The sequence below is a fragment of the Alosa pseudoharengus genome, unplaced genomic scaffold, assembly GCF_046254945.1.
Source record: "Alosa pseudoharengus isolate Yale_2024_CS ecotype anadromous, Long Island Sound unplaced genomic scaffold, YU_APseudo_1.1 YU_APseudo_1.1_scf_1, whole genome shotgun sequence".
Lineage (NCBI taxonomy): Eukaryota > Metazoa > Chordata > Actinopteri > Clupeiformes > Clupeidae > Alosa > Alosa pseudoharengus.
In genome coordinates this window covers 37,558,453-37,578,284 of record NW_027468564.1, presented here as the reverse complement: position 1 = coordinate 37,578,284, position 19,832 = coordinate 37,558,453, and the positions used below count along the sequence as shown (strand labels likewise).

General features: G+C 41.7%; 2 protein-coding genes across 4 annotated transcripts; both read right to left on the bottom strand.

Moving 5' to 3' along the window:
• Window positions 1-494: 494 nt before the first annotated feature.
• Window positions 495-8,307, bottom strand: LOC143127280 (vascular cell adhesion protein 1-like). Its single transcript, XM_076288676.1, has 5 exons — window positions 8,173-8,307; window positions 3,550-3,816; window positions 2,839-3,174; window positions 1,553-1,810; window positions 495-1,438 (listed from the first exon to the last, which is right to left on the bottom strand). The coding sequence occupies exons 1-5, from the start codon at window positions 8,246-8,248 to the stop codon at window positions 1,347-1,349; spliced, it is 1,029 nt and encodes a 342-aa protein (XP_076144791.1). The 5' UTR covers window positions 8,249-8,307; the 3' UTR covers window positions 495-1,346.
• Window positions 8,308-13,588: 5,281 nt separating this feature from the next.
• LOC143136000 (intercellular adhesion molecule 1-like) lies at window positions 13,589-19,630 on the bottom strand. 3 transcript variants are annotated; one of them, XM_076296448.1, is made up of 5 exons: window positions 19,533-19,630; window positions 18,043-18,369; window positions 16,984-17,319; window positions 16,134-16,229; window positions 13,589-15,044 (listed from the first exon to the last, which is right to left on the bottom strand). In XM_076296448.1, the coding sequence occupies exons 1-5, from the start codon at window positions 19,603-19,605 to the stop codon at window positions 14,932-14,934; spliced, it is 945 nt and encodes a 314-aa protein (XP_076152563.1). In that variant the 5' UTR covers window positions 19,606-19,630; the 3' UTR covers window positions 13,589-14,931. The 3 variants fall into 3 exon arrangements, with proteins under 3 accessions (XP_076152563.1, XP_076152646.1, XP_076152730.1); XM_076296531.1 differs by having other exon boundaries at window positions 16,134-16,211; XM_076296615.1 differs by lacking the exon at window positions 16,134-16,229.
• Between the last annotated feature and the right edge of the window lie 202 nt (window positions 19,631-19,832).

Sequence of the window (19,832 nt, the reverse complement as noted above, 5' to 3'; positions counted from 1 at the left end):
AATGTAATAGTGGTGTAACTATTTCAGTTAGCCTACTTCATCAAAGTAATGTAACTTATTACATTTAATTACTTTTTGATTGCTTTTCTAAATTTCTACTGAAAGTTTTCTGTTAACCTTTTTCAAACGTTAAAACCTGGCCGTGTTAACAATTAACACTTTGAATGCCGCGCTGTTTTCGGAAGCTTTGGCCCAGAGTGCCAGCAATCCAGATCATTGGTGAGACTTTAAGCTTTCAGTGGGTACAAATAATTTATTTCTACATGCCTCTGTTCCTGAGAAATCCCAAGCTAAACAGTGGCTAGATTTCATCAAAATCCCAGAAATTCCGGGAAGTGACCTAGCGAGACCGGGGTATACTTGCAATATTGCGGGGTTTTTGGCACTCAACGCATGGGAACAAAAAACGCAATGTTGCGTTTTTGGCACTCAAAGTGTTAAGCAGTACTGTTACAGCCATCCAGGCTAGATGCAACACAAATTGACAAAGGGGCTCGAGTCTAGGGGTATTTATTAACAAAAATATTAATACATAATTAGGAAATTTAAGGACAACTAGAAAATAAACAATGCAGAAAAACAACGACACGGCCTAGTGAGCGTGGAGGCCACCCGGTCTTGGCAAAAGGCCAACGCAAATGGCAAAAGGCATCAATCAGACCGCCAGGCACAGGTATAAAGGGAGAAGCTCCACCCCCTCACACAGGTCACACCTGAAACTAATAAGCAAACAGAACACAGGCAGGGCAGCCAAAAAGGACATGATTGAAACTACGCCACCTATTGGTAGAAGAGGGATGTAACAAGTACTCTGACTGTCAAACTTTTAAATCCTTCATTACATTAAATAAGATTAATTATTATAATTGTACGTACTGTATGGCTGCTTTTAAATCAACCTTTTGCCTTTACATCCTACAGCAATCAATGCCCTCGAAAAAAATATGCACAGCCCCAAATATGAAATCTTGAATATTGAATAAGTAGCTGTCCTAGTCTTGTAGGATTCTGGGTTACTTTAAGTGTGTGCGTGTGTGCATTCGTGTTATCTCTGCCAGGCAATAAACAAACTTGAAATAGAACAATAATGTAACCCCAGTGTAATCATGAACATTTCCCCAGTAACTGTAATGGGTTACAGTTACATTTATTTTGTAATTAAATTACATAATTCCGTTACATGTAACTCATTATTCCCCAAAACTGCACATATAATTTCAAATGCATTGATAATTTAAGGAAAGACATCTATACATTGATTTGCACCCAATAGGTCTACAGTAAAATGTTATGACAATATTTATGAACACACACACACACATACAAGTGCTCCCTTATGCTCACGCCTATTTGAAGTATTTCTTATAGATTACTACACCCAAAATAACTAGGACCACCACCACCAATACCACACCGATTATGATTCCCACTGGGTTGCCTGAGAGAGAGAGAGAGAGGAGAGAGAGAGAGAGAGACCAATGGAATGATTACGAAGGTTGCAAAAAAACACTGCAGGTATGAAACAAATGAAAAGGAGGTTTCTACAACTCACCTTTCTTCTCGACTTTCACGTCCATCTTTGCGGACACTTGTCCTTGATTGTTCCTGATGATGCACTCATAAACGCCCTCGTTGTCCACAGTGACAGAGTCGATCAGGAACGTATTGTTGTTGTTACCTGCTAACATCAAACCGTTGTGCTTCCACTGGAGGGAGGGGCTGGGGTTCGCATCAGCCGTGCAGCTCAACTCCAGTTTGTCACCGACGCCGACGGTCGTGTTCCCAGTGCTGTTCAACACTCGGGGTTTATCTGCCAGAGGACGGGGGACACAGAACAAGAATGACCAAATTAGCATGAGGATATTGTGAGGAGAACAAATCGATTATCAGATGACCTGCTGTAAACTTCTGTGCAACAACAACAACAACAAAAATATTCTTTAGATTTTGACTTATTTTAAGCCAAATAATCTTACAAGAAAGCTTAAAGTAAGTAGCTTTATACTAAACACAATGCGATTATAAGATAATAAGATTATAACACTTGGTAAGATATCATTTTTTGCACTGTAAAGGGGGAGCTACAAAGTGTAATTTATATTAAAAAAAAACTATATTCGTGGCTAGTTGGGGCAGCCGTGTCCTACTGGTTAGCGCTTCGGACTTGTAACCGAAGGGTTGCCGGTTTGAACCCCGACCAGTAGGCACGGCTGAAGTGCCCTTGAGCAAGGCACCTAACCCCTCACTGCTCCCCGAGCGCCGCTGTTGTTGCAGGCAGCTCACTGCGCTGGGATTAGTGTGTGCTTCACCTCACTGTGTGCTGAGTGTGTTTCACTAATTCACGGATTGGAATAAATGCATAGACCAAATTACCCTCACGGGATCAAAAGAGTATATATACTTTACTTATAGTTACTTCTTGACTAGCATTCATCTACTGGCTATTCCCAAAGGCTCTTTTTAAACATGTGCTCTTTTCAGTACAGTGCTAACGAACAATGCTCGTTAATACTTCCTGCAGGTTTCTGGACCAGTCAGATATCAAAGCTTTTACAGCAAAGATAGTCACATTTCCTTTCACAGCTATCAGCTACATGTGGATACTACTAGTGCTGCTAACAGTAGTGGATTTATTCTTATTCTTAGTGGTATTAAACAATTAGATATCAGAAAACCTCTATGGCCATAATACCATATGTGAGAAACATTAGCTTAGTATTTGACTTCAGTTTAGAAGGACTTACATCAGACATTTCTGATCAAAGACATGCCAAATTGCAGAAGCATTTTCAGTACAACCAGTGTAAAGATTCTAAATGATAACATTATCCGACATACACAATACTTCCAGTAGGACACTATTCGATCTGGTGTCAGGAATGGGCTCAGCTGTGTCCAGATCCAGATGAGCAGCACAGCTGTAGGAGGCTTTGTTGTCCTCTGTGGAAGCTGTGATACTCAGATTAGTTCTCACAGTGACGTCCTGAGACCGATCGCCCTCAATTCTGAACTGAGAGTAGCCTGAGCGTTTCAGCTCAGTGTCCCCTCTGAACCAGATGACAGTGAGGTTGTTAACTGGAGCCACACTCTGAACCTCACACTCCAGCAAGTACTCGTGTCCCTCCAGCAGTGGACCAGCTTCACCTAAAACAAGGGCTACATTCTCTGGAATTTCTGTAGAGAAACACACAGACACACAGAGAGAGAGAGAGAGAGAGAGAGAGAGAGAGAGAGAGAGACATCAAATCAGATGAACTTCAGTTTTGTATTTGTTAACCTTAAAAAATGATGGACAGTATTTTGTATTTGACAGTATATAAGTTTCCATGAGATGTTACGAGTTTGTCTATTCTGAGGCAGTAAAACGATGAAACAGTCAGTGTCCATAAAATGATAAAGAAAATGTGTACAATATCAATACCATAAACAGAATAAAAGATAACACAGATTCTTTAATTTGATTCTTTAATTTGATTCTACTTTGAATATGTGCTATTCGAGCATCATCCTGGACTCACGGTAATAACAGGAAACAACAGATTCACTTACTATAAATGGTGATGGGAAGACGAGTCGTACATTGCTCATCAGAGTTGGCGAAGCATGTTATGCCACCCTTCAGTGACCAGTCGGTTACATTGTCCACACTCCACACCAGCTGCGTTGCGTTCTCTTTGGTTGTAGCTCCCACTGTTGCCTCCCAGCCTATGAGATCTGCATTGTACTCAGTGCGGCAGGTTGCTGTGGCTGGACCTCCGTACTTCACCACCAGAGCAGGAGGGTCGATGACTGGCTCCTTCCCTCTGCAGTTCTGACCTGGTCCCCAGAACACCCAGGAAAACAGCAAGCAGTTAGTGTGGTGCAGCTCAGTCTGACAGAACCACATAGTTCTAGAAGTTCAGGGACAATCTCTGAAGGTTCCTTTTGTTCTACTCTCACATACCATCTCACTGTCATGTGAATATCAAACTTGATCAGACTTTGATATGGATGTCTCAACACAAGCTCTGCCATGCAAGGCAAGTGTATTTATATTGCACATTTCATACACAGAGGCAATTAAATGTGACATAATGAATGGTGCATAATAAAAAATGAAAACAGAAAAAGACAAATAAAAATAGTTTTCAAAAGTACATAATTAACTCATTGAATGCCAAGCTGTTTTCGGAAGTGCCAGCAATCTAGACCATTGTTGATGATTTTTGTACAGCCACAGCATATTCTGTGTTTTAGCTATGAACACATACAATGGCTCGTTTAAAAGGTGAGACTTTAAGCTCTCAGTGGGTGCAAACCGTGTATTTCTACACGCCTCTGTTCCTGAGAAATCCCAAGCTAAACAGTGGCTAGTTTTCATCAAAATCGCTGTTTTTTTTGCCTGTAAACTTTCCTGTAAACTTTCCGGGAAGTGATCAGCGAGACCTGGCGAGACTGCCACCTAGTGATAGACCCACGAAAAGTGGCCTGGTTTTGACCTGACGTGCATGTGTAACCTGCGTTGTGTTGAACCTGCGCGATTCAGCCCTGCACACGCCCGGACTCGAACCCGCGAACAGCAGCACCTCGAATCGGGAGGCGAGCGCGCTAACAATTGAGCCAATAGCCCAGGCTACTGGCTCGCATGCCAGCAGCACTCTTGAGACGTCGGGGAGTGAGGTTTACCAACGTTCCACAAGCACAGCTAAGCTAGCTGGCATCCGTTACACTCACCCCCCTAAACCTCACTCCCGATCCGGGTCACAGCACCAATGTAACCTGCGTTGTGTTGAACCTGCGCGATTCAGCCCTGCACACGCCCGGACTCGAACCCGCGAACAGCAGCACCTCGGATCGGGAGGCGAGCGCGCTAACAATTGAGCCAATAGCCCAGGCTACTGGCTCGCATGCCAGCAGCACTCTTGAGGCATCGGGGAGTGAGGTTTAGCAACGTTCCACAAGCACAGCTAAGCTAGCTGGCATCTGTTACACATGCGTCACTGATTCGACCCAAAACAGCAACCGAGTTATGATAAAATGTAATATTACGTTTTTGGCACTGAACGCATGGGAAGGAAAAACGTAACATTACGTTTTTGGCACTCAATGAGTTAATGGACATAAAGCACAGCGTGCATCTTATTAATTGCACTTGATCAGTTAGCAGAAAGCATCTGAGAACAGTTTGGAGTGATTTGATTTGAGCCTGGCAACAGTTGGAGCATTTTGTCTTTCGGAAGCTGGTTCTGAAGCTGAACCGCATAACAACTCAGATCTGCTGTTTCTCTCACTTCTCCTCTTCGATCGCTTTTGGACAGTGTCCCTGTTTTTAGCCAGTTTTCCATGCTTCTACCTAGCCTATATTTCCACGAAACTAACGTGCCAGATATTCTGTGCTGCCCGCAGGAAATCACGTGTATTGTGGGTAGCTTATTTTTTAATGAAAACATAGCCTACTATAGAGTTTACAAATTATTTCCTTTAATTTCACGTTTCCATATCATTATAACCCGATTCGAAATTATTTATTATTTATGAATGAATTAGATTATTAATCGATTAAACATTTCCGACAACACCTTTCTGACATTGCCCTTCTCGCGTACCACCGGTGGTATGCGTACCACAGTTTGACAGCACAGCAGGTTTCAGCAACAAATATTTCTCCTGTGATCTGACAGGTGAGGCCTAGAACCAGAGGGGCGCAAGTGACATTTCACCTTTGCAGGAGGGCCAAAGCAACACCAATTGGTTCAGTGTGTTCAGTCCATTGTTTTTCCACTAATACGTAATAAATAAATAAATAAAGATCTGATGAAGAGCTTTCATTTGATGTACATAGTGTATCTCAATTCCACCAAAGTGCTTTGTAGTTGTTTTTTTTACAAAGGCCTGTAAAAGCCCATTGACCACTGCCCATTGCAGTAATCAACAACGTTAGGGTTGCCAACTTTACACTTCAGTACACCGGCTTACACTCTAGTTAGTAGACAGGGGAGCGGGGGTGGTATTGATATGGGCTATGTGTGTGTGTGTGTGTGTGTGTGTGTGTGTATTGCAAGATGTATTTAAGAACAATGAGTGCTTGTTTTACTAAATAGTGCATCATTTTACAAAATTGTGGTCCAGTTTACAAAAATGTGTGAAATGAACGCACTGAAATGAGTGCATTATTTACTAAAATGAGCGCATAATATACTACACTCTCTGCACAATCTAGTAAAATGAGATCTTAATTGAGTAAAACGAGTGCACAATTTGATCAAATGAGCACACATTCTTACGATACAAAAAAACCATCTTGCAATAACGCCTCCAGGGCTCCGTATTGAATTAATGTAGCCTATAGCCTACTCATTTTCTATCCGGTGCAGAACAAGAATCATTTTGTTGCAAAAACACTTAATAAAGACATAACCGTTTGTAGCCTATCTTCTACTCAAACCAAGCAACTCTGAAATGTATAAAACTGAACTGGCAGATAAACATATCTTGTGAACATCACAAGCAGCTCCAGAAGCACAGCTCTGAATTTGGTGAAGCCTTATATTATCTCTGACTTTTTTGACTCAGCAGCATGTAGGCTAGCCTTGTTTATCTTGCACAGGTGCACGGTAACACTCTGAACAAGACATGTCATCCTACGCTACTATCAGCGTAGTCTAGAGGCAACCCTAGAGGAACACGCCTGGGATTCAGGGGAAAATAGGGCGGGGGGAATGTCTCTGATTTCAAACAAATAATTTTTCAATAGCCAATCGCGGAGGTGGCAGACCTTGTGAGTATGCACATGTACTAAGTGTTTCATGAAAATACCGCAGACAGCGGACTAACAACCAAAAAAATGGCGTTTAGTATGCCTTTGTAGCCATCTCTGGCTAGCCTTTGCTAAGGCAAATGAGACATAACTTCTGCAGAGGTGTAAAGCAAATGTTGTTACGAACTTCAATTTCTTCAAAAATCGACTCTAAACATGCTTCAATTATGTTTATATCGGCAGCCATTTTGCACTGGTTTCAGAAGGAACTTTTCCCCATGAACCCAACGGAAGTGAGCTCAGTGGGCGATTCTGAAAGTAGCTGTTTTCCGGTTGTGAAGGTTTTGGCCCAGAAGTGCGTTCAGCATGATGCAAGCTTCTGTGGTTCTCACTGGACTGCTGTCAGTGACTCAAATGAAAAGTGCATTCTCTTTTGGGATAGGGATGACAGACCGAGAGGGATAAATGACAGCAGCAAGGTTTCCCTTTATCTCATACGAATCGTGCATTCTTCGTTCATAGTCTAACTTATACTGATCTGTCATGGATTTGCGCGAGTTGATTCTTAATAATACAGAACAAAATGTGTTTCGTATGAGTTCAATACGGAACACATCTTTTTCCTTTCAAATACGGGACTATTCAGTATTTTACAGAACGGTTGGCAACCCTAAACCATCCTTGTTATCTTAGTCTTTTTTAATCAGTAACCATTTTCTCGTCTGCATTTAGTGACCTAAACTTACTTACCCCTCAGCTTGGTTTAACACAAACAGTTTGATGTTGTGTTCCAGCCTATACTTACATTCATCAAATAAATCGCCTGACTACAACACCTTTTGGGCACATGAAACCTTTCTTTAGAAGAATTAGACCACTTAGAATAAGGTAAACCACGCAGAACGGCATTGTGTGTTTTAATTTCAATTTCTGTTCTCTCGGAACAGAGCTGTTGACCATTCTCTGAAAAACATATTGGCATTGTTAAGAGGTATTGATAATGCTGGAGGCGTACAATTACGATGGATTGAAAAATTGATTCTCAATTCTCGATCCCCACCCCTAACATCTAATGTCTTAACACCTTTTACACATGTTCTGTTACACAGTGTGACTTTCAAGAAGGGAAATTCCCAAGTTCGCTTAATGCTGCAACGACTCAAACGGAAGTGTTGAAACAGAACTTGTAGAAGTGTTAATTACTTGTTCATAGGCCCATTCATTTTAGGAACTTACTTTTGACTGTTTCATGGAAGATGTAGGTCTGTTTTTTTAAAAAGTTAATCAATTTAGCCTTTTGGAATTAGGCCTACCACCATAGCAGTCCAGTGAGAACCACAGCATGTGCACACGTACACCAGCACGCTTGCGTGGAGTCAGATAGAGCCATAATCGTCTGTAATACATTGTATTCATGTAAAATGGAGTGTTCTTACCTGATACATGGATATCAAAAAGACACAGAAGGGAGATCCAGAGCAGTATCCCCCGGAGGGGGAAGATCCATTCCATGCGTGTGTGCGGGCGTTGAGAGCTGGCTGGGTTGCTTGTGCTTGTAAGTCTGGTAAAAAAAAAAAAAAACAGGAAATTGTCACAAGATTAGCCCGGCCCTCTTCCTGTGTGTGTGTGTGCGTTATCTGTATTTTTGAAGCTGTACTCTGTGATGCTGTAGGTTTGGTTTTGGCTATCATTTTATTTATTGCCTTGGCCAAGAGCTTTGTTTTTCCTTTTCCATTTGCCTGCTTCTACACTCCGCCCGTTTCTCAGGCCTCCCTGTCAGGTTGTTATAGTTTGTTCCTTTTTTAAGGCTGTTCTTGTCGCCGTTTTAGGAGCCTGGGCTGTCTACAGACACTACATTTTTTTACAGTGTATTCAGGGGACAAGCAGCTAGCGGATTGTGAGGAGATGTTTGCTGTATGTGACAAAAAAATTTTTAGCTTTGAAGCCGCATAACATCGCTTAGATCGCCAAATTAACTAAGTTTTTGCATTCTGCAGAAATTTTTGCATTCTGCAGTAACTTTGCAGCAGCTTTAGTCTAATCTTAATAAGCTAGAGTATTCATGTTTGGCTTCATAGTGAATAGAGGACAATACATGTCTTTAATTGTGGTGTAATGAAAGATACAGAGACCTTTTGGATAAGTATCTTTGAAAACGCTCAGCAAAACTTAGGAGGAAATTAACAAGTATGAATTGAACACTGCTAGACTCTCACATACAATGCTGATCCAATCTGTTCCAATGTTCACAACATCACAAAAAAATCAGTAACACATCACAATCCTTGCAATTGGGTGGAATATGGTGTGCCACCAAACAAAGCATATTGTTCAGGAGAGGGTGCTCGATAAAGTTGAAGTAGGCTGTGGAGGCTGCTGTTACCCCCTCTTCAACTTCTACACAACTTCAGTTCCTCTACACATAGCCATAGGACCTTACTTGATCTACAGGGCGTCCTCATATCTTATATTCAACAGCAGTGGCATACTCACCAATGGCAGCAGGGGTAAGACGTCTGTTGGAAGCAATGAAACGCAAACACAAACCTCAGAATTTGAATTTCCCAACCAAAATTAACAGGCCTCAGGTAGATTGTGTAAAATACTTTGTCTAAGGTACATGTTTGCAGCTACGTCAATCTGCTCACCTGTCATAAATCTGCAATGACAGGTGCAGCAATGACAGCTGCAATTATTGCAAGTTCCATGGAGTGTCTATCCGAAACTCCTCCACATTCCTTTGTTCACCTCATCTTCATGAACGCTCCGAATATGCGCTTGAGACGGATGTCATATGCAATATAAGGGATAATGTATAGAACGCTGGTCATTATCGGGAAATAGGTCCTGACAGGGCGAACCGGACACCGACGCACAGCGGAGGAGTTTTGTTCCGGCCTGAAGGGACCTATTTCCCGATAATGACCGGCGTTCTATACATTATCCTGCTTATTACACGGCTACCTGCCAAAACGAAACAATAAACTTCCCACGATATGACTCTTTAGCCTACATAGGCTATAGCCTATATTACCGTTTCATGTGGCTTTCGCTGAGAAACAAATAGTTCGCAACAACACACGCTGAACACATTCAAACATTCTTTAGAGCAGCTGATCAACCGTCTGCTTTCACTTTTAAATGAAGTTCCAGTCCTTGTGTAGTGATATGAAAGACGTGAATTAGAAGCACAAAACCCATTTTCCTTGACAGAGATCTGTTATATTTAGCAACTGTTTGTTATTAAGAATTAGCAGACCGAACATTGGGAAGGCCCATTCAAGTGAAAGGAGCATTCTGCAGCATTATGAAGAGCCGTGCCATAAAGAACAATAGCATTACACAAAATACCACAGCAATAAAATAGCACAAACACCAACCAATATGACTTTACTACAAACATAAAAACATTCTACATAGGTAATTTTAGTAATGCAAGTATGTGTTGCTTAACATTAATAAGACATATCACCAGTAGAGCTACTATAAAAAGTACACAAAACCTACATAGCCATTACATCCTTCAGGAAAGGTACTTCATTGTTAGCACTTATTCCATATTTTGCATTGGAGGGACACCTGTGAGAAGGATAAACATTAGATTTTATGAATGTAAGCTGTATACAAACAGACTGCTTTTGACAAGTTAGGTTTCACTGTTACATGTTATAGCGACAATGAATGGATGAACATAATGTAGGCAACTCAACAAATTAATTTTCACATAAACATACAGATACTGACCTTAATAATCCAGCCTTTCTGGGGACATTTAATTAGCACATATGGCTAAAAGTGCTAGGCTATGCTAGTTGGCTAAATAATAGCTAGTTGGGTTCTACAAACTTAAAAATTGCACAGAAAGAAATAGGTAATTAGCACACAAGAGTCCTCATTCATAATCTCTATTATTCATGCATTATTGAAGGAATGTTAACACCATTTTGAAATATCAGAATTCATAGTTAACATTGGGAGCTAGCTTCTAGGTTGCTAGCAACAGCTAATGTTAACCTTTTAGCTAGCATTAGTCATTTGGCTCAGTTAACATTAGGCTATTTACCACCCAAATGTCCTTACATTTCCTTCCAATCAGCCTCTCCTTGTCCTGCTCTCTCTCTCACACACACTCTCACACACACACACACACACACACACACACACAATGAAGACACCCCTCCATAGCCTAGACTTGAATCAGAACAATCCAAGATTATTGCAGCACAGAATGATACTTCAGCTTGGTGTTCACTAAAGGTTATAGCATTATCAACACATAGGCTACCTTACGCATGGCGTTTTTATCTCTTCCTTTGCCAGAGTAGCTACCCTGATTCCTCTGTGTCATTTAGCCTGTCATCAGTAGTGAGCAGTGGATGCCGCCAAAGTCCTTTTAGGCAAGTCCCTCCACTCGGCGGCCATATACCAACGTTTTATGGGCACTCATCGGGCACAGTCTTTGGCTCGAACTGCGCGTGCGCAAGGCTTCACGACACCAATCTTGCTCCAGCGGCGAGATCACAACACATGATTGGCACGATGTCTTCACAACACACCATATGATTGGCTCAATGTATTCACATCACACCACATGATTGGCTCAATGTATTCACATGTCGACGTTTTGCCGAGGAAGGGGTGGGATATGTGTAGACAACGGCCATATTGGCGTGACAAACTAGCCCCATGCATTTCTATGGAGTATTTCTTGAGTGCTGTGTCTCCACTAGTGATGGCGAACTGAAGCTTTCTGAACCAGTGAAGCTTCCAATCCAATTGTATCGAAAAAAGGTTCAGTACTCGAAGCTTCAGAACTCTATGAGGACCTCTGCTGGTGAAAGTTAAGGATAGCATTGTGTCACGAAGTGTTTCAGACATTAGCCATGAATGTCTTTGAGTCGAAGATGAATAAATGTTGAGCATGAATTAATGGATAAATAAATAATGTAATAAATAGGCCTAACTAAGCCTATTTTGTACCCTGCATAAATACAAATGTAATTGCCTTCTCTACAAAAACAATAAAGGTAGTATTTTGGCTGTGAACATTTCTTGTATTTGTAAACAAAATACATCAATTTAGAAGGGAGATGAATAAAGAATGGGCATGCACATAAATTTTTGTGATTACGTTGAGTACATAGACTATGATAGAGTACGTAGACCAATTGTAAACTGGGTTGTGTTGTAACTGTGCGATTCAGTCCTGCACACGCCTGGACTCGAACACGCGAAACAGACGCACCTTAAAACGGGAGTCGAGCGTGCTGATAATTGAGCTAAAAGCCCAGCATATAAGCTTTCGTGTCAGCAGCATTATTGACTCTGTTGACTCTCCTTCTTCAACAACCCACAACGGCGCCCCCCGTGTCGCGCAACTTTAATGCTTTGAATTACATTTCGAAGCAGTCACGTGGGTGTGTGTGAAACGAAGCTTCGGACGTCACTGATCACGTGATTATCACAAAACGAATCAAGCTCCGATACAAAGCTTCACTCCAAATTGGTTCATATCTTCGATACACGCTTCGAAGCAGGGGGTTCACGGGTAACATCACTAGTCTCCACATTGGAAAGTCTCTGATGCCGCACAGGCTTTATCTCGCCACCTGGTGGGAGGCGGAACCATCAGCCACTCGGTATGTACACTGCAGAAGCGGCTGGTGGTATTTTTTTTGTGTCTTTGGATTGACGTGTGGATTTTCCAGACCCTCTCTCCTCTGATAGCCCCTCTCGCTCCGGTAAGCTCCCACGCCTCTATTTTGCTTAGTGGGCCACTCGAGCCATACGGCGTGGTGCGCAGCCAAAAGGTCAATGTGTGTGGGAAATGAATGTGATTTATTGTACTGTCTATATTATGTGTGCTTGCCCATATCCACCTGGGTTGTTGTGTGCTTACTGTTTACCGTATATTAATTATTGGATGTAATGAAATATTCCTCCTCCTTTTACTCCTGAAATATTGCTATTTTTGGACTCACTCACGCATGCCACATTCATAATAGTTATTCATGTCATTTCTTAAGCAAAACAGATGTTTCCTAATTTGTAACCTCTGCTGTGTGTGTGTGTGTGTGTGTGTGTGTGTATGTGTGTGTGTGTGTGTGTTTTCCCATGTGTGTGTGTGTATGTGTGTGTGTATGTGTGCGTGTGTGTGTTTTCCCATGTGTGTGTGTGTGTGTGTGTATGTGTGTGTTTTCCCATGTGTGTGTGTGTGTGTGTGTGTGTGTTTTCCCATGTGCTCCTAATCGCAGCACTCACCTGTTGTGCTCGACTTCCTGCCATTCTTAGTTCCCAGCCCTTTTCTCTCCCCCGTTCCTCAGTCAGGAGGATTCTTTTAGTTCACACCCTAGCTACTTCTCACTTAGGCCCGTCTGTAAGCTTGTTATCATTTGCTTCCGTTTCATGGCAGCCAGATTTCATTGTTTGTGTTTGTGGTTTTCACCTCTGTTGTTTTTTGTTTGTTTGTTTGCTTTACTTTGTATTTTGCCTCATGGATTTCAGATCTTCTGCTTGGTTTTTTTTTTCAGTTTGGGGTATTTCCACCTGTTTCTGTGTCTGCTTTCTGGACTGTGTGACTGCCTCTGGCCTCTGGCCACAACAATATCTAACAATTTTAAGAATGTTTGCCTTGGTGTGCTCTGATAAAACATAAGACAACGTCAAAAACCATGATTTGCATTTACATGTAGTAATTTAAATGATGCTAAGGATGTTAAGATCAGGACGAGCACTGCAACAACAACTATGCCGATTATGGCTCCCATCTGTGATATGACCCACAGAAACTAAACAAGTAGGTCTACGCTATACAGAGTGACTTGGACCAGAAAAAAACATCATCTCTACATATTTACAAAACTCTTATTTTATTTACATTGCTAAAGGTAAAAAAGACATTGGCATATCTCTGTTGGGATCCTTTCCATATTGCCAAACATTTGTAATAACATTTTGAGTAGTCAGTGGTGAAATTCAGCAGGTTTACACTACCACGACAAGACGTGTAAGTGAATTCATGAAGACGCAACAAGCTTTAGCTAAGATCTGTTCCTGTTTCATACTGTCGCCATCTTATTTTCTGCTCCTACGTTAGTTTTTGTTCTGCTTTATGTTATTCTACATGGGTGTTATTGACATGGGACAGTCAACAGTGTAATGTGTGAATGATTGGTATCTGTTCTTCAATTATTGGAAGAAAATGCATAAATCTGCAATTAGCCCAAATTGATTGTCAAATTGATTTTTAGCAAAAATAAATACATTTTAAAAATCTGGCCCACAGGTCTCATTCCCAACAAATCTGACCACCTAATATGAGCCCGACACCCACAGGCCTCTACTCAAATGGGGAACAAAGTGCGCAGTCTGTCAACAGGCAAAGTCTACATGAGTTCTCATTATAGTGCAGCGTGTGGGAACACAAAGTCTCCTACATGAGTTCTCATTATAGTGCAGCGTGTGGGAACACAAAGTCTCCTACATGAGTTCTCATTATAGTGCAGCGTGTGGGAACACAAAGTCTCCTACATGAGTTCTCATTATAGTGCAGCATGTGGGAACATTGAGCTGACCCCCAGTGTTTGCTCTTAATGTTTTTCCAGTGGCATTAAATTTGCAAATTGTTTTTGCTTAGTTATAAAAAATAATTACAAAACTATAAAACAAATAATAATAATAATAATAATAATAATAATAATAATAATAATAATGGTTTAGTTATTAAATTAGCTTTAGTGAGACTTAAAGGAACTGTATGTAAAAAATGTAATTCAATTAATCATAAAATGGCCCTGATTTGTCACTAGACATTAGAAAAACATGCTAATTTCAAATATTTATATCACTGACAACAGTAGTCCGGCCAGGATATCGTCATTTAAAAAAGTGAAGTTGCAGCCCTCAACTGATGTTGATGTTTACATATTTGTGTTTTAGCCTGATCCGCCACCCTCCACCTATCTAGTAATCACAAAGTCAGTATGTTTCGGCATCTGGGTTGCCAGCTCTGCTCTAGTTACCACATCTGCGGTGTACACCGCTCTAAAGTATTTTGAAAGTGATTGTAGTACCAGTTTTGGCCAAAATCCTACATACGGTTCCTTTAAGACTTTGTACTTTGCCCATCATTCAAAGCCTAGTCTACAGGCTGTCCTCCTCCTGGTGATTTCATTCCTCATGGATGTGCTCTCTCTTCAGTGGGGCTTATCTCTATTACTGAGTCTCGTCCCGATCAGAATCGCTGCTGCCAGGATCACGACCAGCACTGAAACAACCACCACACCTATTATGATTCCCGTCGGATTGCCTTGGAAATAGCAGTAGAGAGAAAGGGAGAGAGAGAGAGGATACAACATGTCATGTGACTGTAGTCAACAGCATTTATACTTGCTGTTCAGCATAGAATGGAGTAATGGCATATTACACACATTTTAGAGATGAACCTTTATTCAGTGCATCAAGCAGCAAAACCCCACCCGCTTTGAGAGGCTCAACTCATCATATAACACAACTAGATATCTAGCAGGTTAAATATCACAGTAATTTATGATAAGGAGTTCAAAAAGCTAGCTAATGAGATCGCAAGATTTGTGACTATAATTTTAAATACAGGATCTCACCAGTACTTCTGATTTTAAATCTATATTTTACTTCTGACAGATCTCCCAACAAAAGAAGGTTAAGCCAATGACAGGAGTGGGAGTGTGGTTGGTAAAGGCTGTAATTCGGCCGTAAGTATGTATAAAAAAAAATTTGTTTGGATCTAACTGTTGTATAATCTCACTTAATTGACATTAACAATAGACAACATTGGCAAAAGACATTAAAATGTTATAATTGTATTTCATGTGATAAAGGATTTTATCCTTTGGTTAACAGTTGTAACCAGGGGCGATTCTATCTGACCTTTGCGGGGGCTCAGCCTCCAGGAAGCAGCCGACATCTGCTCTTGACAAGGAATTATGAGGCTACCAAATTTAATCCAGTTTTTTTAATTTCTTAGAAAAGGCTAAGATTTTTCGTAAAAGCAACAAGAATCTTTGATCCAACCATAATCTTTACAAGTTCCACTGACATACAATCCCCCACTATTTAACTGGATGATTGGCCTATTAACGGATAAAAGACCATCTTGAACTTTAGGCTATTTTGGACTATTTCTAAAAGCCTATGCGGTCAAAAAACGGGATTTAATATGCATTGAGACATGAACCACCTTCCACCATGCCATGGACAGTATTGTATCATATTTACACAGTACTGAAACACATTGGTTTTCAATGTAAACTACACATGGTAAATATGGAAAATGGATGGTAAAAAAATGTAAGACATCCATGAAATGACTAAATGTACTTTCTTTTTATAGGTAGGCTAATAAATGCCCTTTTCTCACCTGCTTTTTCCAGGTCTTGCCCCCGCTGTGTGTGCTCTCTCTCTCCATCCTGCTCTTGCCCTCTCTCCATCCCGTGCTCTGGGGACAATGTAATCCCTTGTAATATAGTTGGCATGTAGTTTAGTCACCTTGGACAACAGTGTCTGCTAAATGTAAATGTAATGTTCACCTGTTTGTCTAGCACTATATGATTGCCACGATGCTTCACCAACCGGACTAGAGACTAGGCAGCTTATTTAACTTACTGATAGACTTTCTAACTTGGCATAAGATATAGCTTCACAGTGACATTTCATATCTTGCCGCTGGGCAACAAGTTAACTCTTTGCCATTGAAATAGCTAGCCCTAGCTCCTAGCGCCCTAGCTTGTCATGCTACGCATCACCCTATTCTGCGAACTTAAACATAAAGCAATTCAAGAAGAGGCATTGAATAAAATCATCTTGTGGTCAACTGCCATTTAATAGACATCTGACAGATTATGTCAAGGTCCTAAAATGAAGCATTACCTGCTCATTAGTGTTAAAACACACTGGATTTCGTATGGTTCTACAGCTGCAAGCAGGTTATCTGCCTCTATGAACCACGTTTGATGCGCTCGGGATGCATCTTTTGTTTAGTAAAACAGGAAGTGCCCACCCACCAATCAGAGACAGGATATTCATGCAGGGAGGTTGTGCTTGATTACTATTTTACTGGCCCATTTGAGCCTGTTACCATTTTCTCCATCTCCAAACAAAACAGGTTTGCGGGGGGGAAAAAAGATATACGATCTGAGGGCTTAAAAAAAAAAAAACAGGGCTAGCCTCGTCACTGAAAGTAACCTTCCCAACACTTCCCAAAGAGCTACCTGATATCAGCTGTATCGTTTTCGATCTGGCATCAGGAATGGGCTCAGCTGTGTTCAGGTCCAGTTGGGCAGCACAGCTGTAGGAGGCTTTGTTGTCTTCTGTGGAAGCTGTGATACTCAGATTAGTTCTCACAGTGACGTTCTGAGACCGATCGCCCTCAATTCTGAACTGAGAGTAGCCTGAGCGTTTCAACTCAGTGTCCCCTCTGAACCAGATGACACTGAGGTTGTTAACTGGAGCCACACTCTGAACCTCACACTCCAGCAAGTACTCGTGTCCCTCCAGCAGAGGGCCGGTGTGGTTTACTAGGCAAAGGGTCACATTTTCAGGAATTTCTGAAAGACAAACACACACACAGGACAGGAGTGTAAAGGAAGTAACATTGTACACTGCACTTTTTGTTGTAGGCCTTTTATAATGATACATTTAATGTGTCAAGACACTCAAAGACGCTTTTTTTCACATAGATACATAACGCACAAGGTACACGGCTAGGCCTAGGTTACATAAACAGACAATAAACACACAGGCACATGGACAAAGCAGAGGACAAAACTAGAGAGGTGGGCAATGAGAAGAGCTGGGGAAGTCAATAACCAGGAAAAAGTAAGTTTGAAGAGGTGAGTTTTGAGGACCTGTTTAAAGTATGACAGGGTGTTTAATAGTTTAATGTGGTCAGGGAGGGCATGCGACAAATAAATCTCTATTGATTAGTTGTAGTATGAAGGACTCAATAGCAGTTGTGGTACTAGCCTATCAGTGCATGGTCAGGGCTGGGCCTTGTTAGCTAATACCATTATTGTGTGTGCCTGTATTTGCAGGTGGGGGTATAAAAGGGGTTCTCTCTATCTCTTTCTCTCTCTCTCTCTATCCCCCCTCTCTCTCTTTCTCTCTCCCCCCTCTCTCTTTTTCTCTCTCTCTCTCACTCACTCAGCTCTATTTTAATTTCATTTTGCTCAATTTTTTTAACAAGTTATCTTTTTGACCTTTGCTGTCCTGTAGCAGTGCAGAACGGACGAGCCCACAGTACGCAGAAACGGCACAATAAATCCACTTACTGTAAATGATAATGGGTAGATGGATCTGGCATTCTGAGTCTTCGCCATAGTTCCAGGCCATAGTGTACTCGTCCATAGTTTCATTATCGTGGTTGGTGTAGTAATACACTGAACACAGTACATCTCTCCCCAGTGTCCATGCGGTGACGCTGGACACACCCCAGACCAGCTGCTGTGCGTTCTCTTTGCTTGTGGCTCCCACGGGTGCGTCCCAGCGTATCATCGTGGCGTTGTGCTGCGTGCGGCAGGTTGCGGAGGCTGGGTCTCCGTACTTCACCACCAGACTGGGGGGATCGATCACTGGTTCTATCCCCCAACACTCCTGACCTGCTCCAACACACACACACACACACACACACATTGCGCACACACACACACATTGCACACACACACACATAAAAAAAGAGAAAATCAGTGAACAGGTGGTGAATGTCTAAGTCTGACAGAAGCAAATAATTGAGGAACCCTTTCAGCTTCTTCTCTGAGGAGCTATAAACTGACTCTACCAACCTGACAGTGGACCGTCATCTGCAGCTCTGAACTCAGTGTTAAAACAGCGACTTTCTAATGAGGAGACACAGCACTCCATAGAAATGCATGGGGTTAGTTTGTAACGTTGTCTACACATATCCCACCCCTTCCTCGGCAAAACGTTGACATGTGAATACATTGAGCCAATCATGTGGTGTGATGTGAATACATTGAGCCAATCATATGGTGTGTTGTGAAGACATCGTGCCAATCATGTGTTGTGAACTCGCCGCTGGAGCAAGATTGGTGTCGTGAAGCCTTGCGCACGCGCAATGATGCCGAATAGGATGCCCGATGAGTGCCCAAAAAGCGTTGCAATATGGCCGCCGAGTGGAGGGACTTGCCTAAAAGGACTTTAGTTAAAATCAACGGCCCCATTGTCATGAAAACTTCAGACTTGATCTTAAAGTGCTTGCACCACGGGGGGCTCTGTGGCGCAACTGGTTGCACAAACAGGAACAAACTGCAACAGTTGGGTCAGAGTTAGTGTTGCTCTTGCCTCGATCTTACACATGTTAATTACTCTCCCACCTGGACACCACACAGCATTTCTGTTTTAGTTACAAGCACTAACAACACCAGACTCTCACGAACAGGGGTGCTCTGAACACATAACTTAAATTAAACTATTTAAATCATTTCAATTAAAACACACTGGTCCCAGTGTATTTCAATTTATATGCAAGATAATGATCATCTGAAACTGGCTCAGAATGCAGACGCTGGAATTTGGTTTCACTTTGGCTAATATTGTGTGATAGGGACACACTTCTGCTGTTGTCTAACTGCTCTTGTTGAGTATGTCACGTAGCCCTAGTCCATCAGCCAACGTGGCTAAGGGAGTTATAATGCTAATCATAAACTACTAACAATGACAATGCAAAAACTCAAAAGGTCAGTAAAAGACAACTGTGAAGTGTCCCTCTTACATTTATACAAGTAAAATAAAGATGCCATACCTGAAACATAATAGCCCCCAGAACATGAGAGGGAGATCCAGAGAAGTTGCTGAAGGAGAGAGAAAATCTCCATGTTTGTTTTCAGATCGGTGAGTGCTGTGAATATCTGGGAAAGCTGACAAACAGGAAATTTGTTGGCTAAATGAAGGTTGGTCCACGCCCCTTCCTTAGATTATATTGATACATCCCTGAATCACACACACACACACACACATGCACACACACTTTTTCTTTGTCTTAGACTCATGTGCTAAATCTGTTTTTACTTAACGCAACACTAAAGCACTTTTCCTCTGTCGC

Bases quoted from the DNA above. Each gene is read 5' to 3' on its own strand.
- LOC143127280 (XM_076288676.1), bottom strand. From the start codon at position 8,248: ATGGAATGGATCTTCCCCCTCCGGGGGATACTGCTCTGGATCTCCCTT. The intron at 3,817-8,172 runs GTAAGAACACTC...TCTGGGGACCAG, and splicing joins TTTTGATATCCATGTATCAG to GTCAGAACTGCAGAGGGAAG. The intron at 1,439-1,552 runs GTGAGTTGTAGA...TCTCTCTCTCAG, and splicing joins CGTGAAAGTCGAGAAGAAAG to GCAACCCAGTGGGAATCATA.
- LOC143136000 (XM_076296448.1), bottom strand. From the start codon at position 19,605: ATGGAGATTTTCTCTCTCCTTCAGCAACTTCTCTGGATCTCCCTCTCA. The intron at 18,370-19,532 runs GTATGGCATCTT...GTGTTGGAGCAG, and splicing joins TGGGGGCTATTATGTTTCAG to GTCAGGAGTGTTGGGGGATA. The intron at 16,230-16,983 runs GTAGCTCTTTGG...CTATATTACAAG, and splicing joins AACGATACAGCTGATATCAG to GGATTACATTGTCCCCAGAG.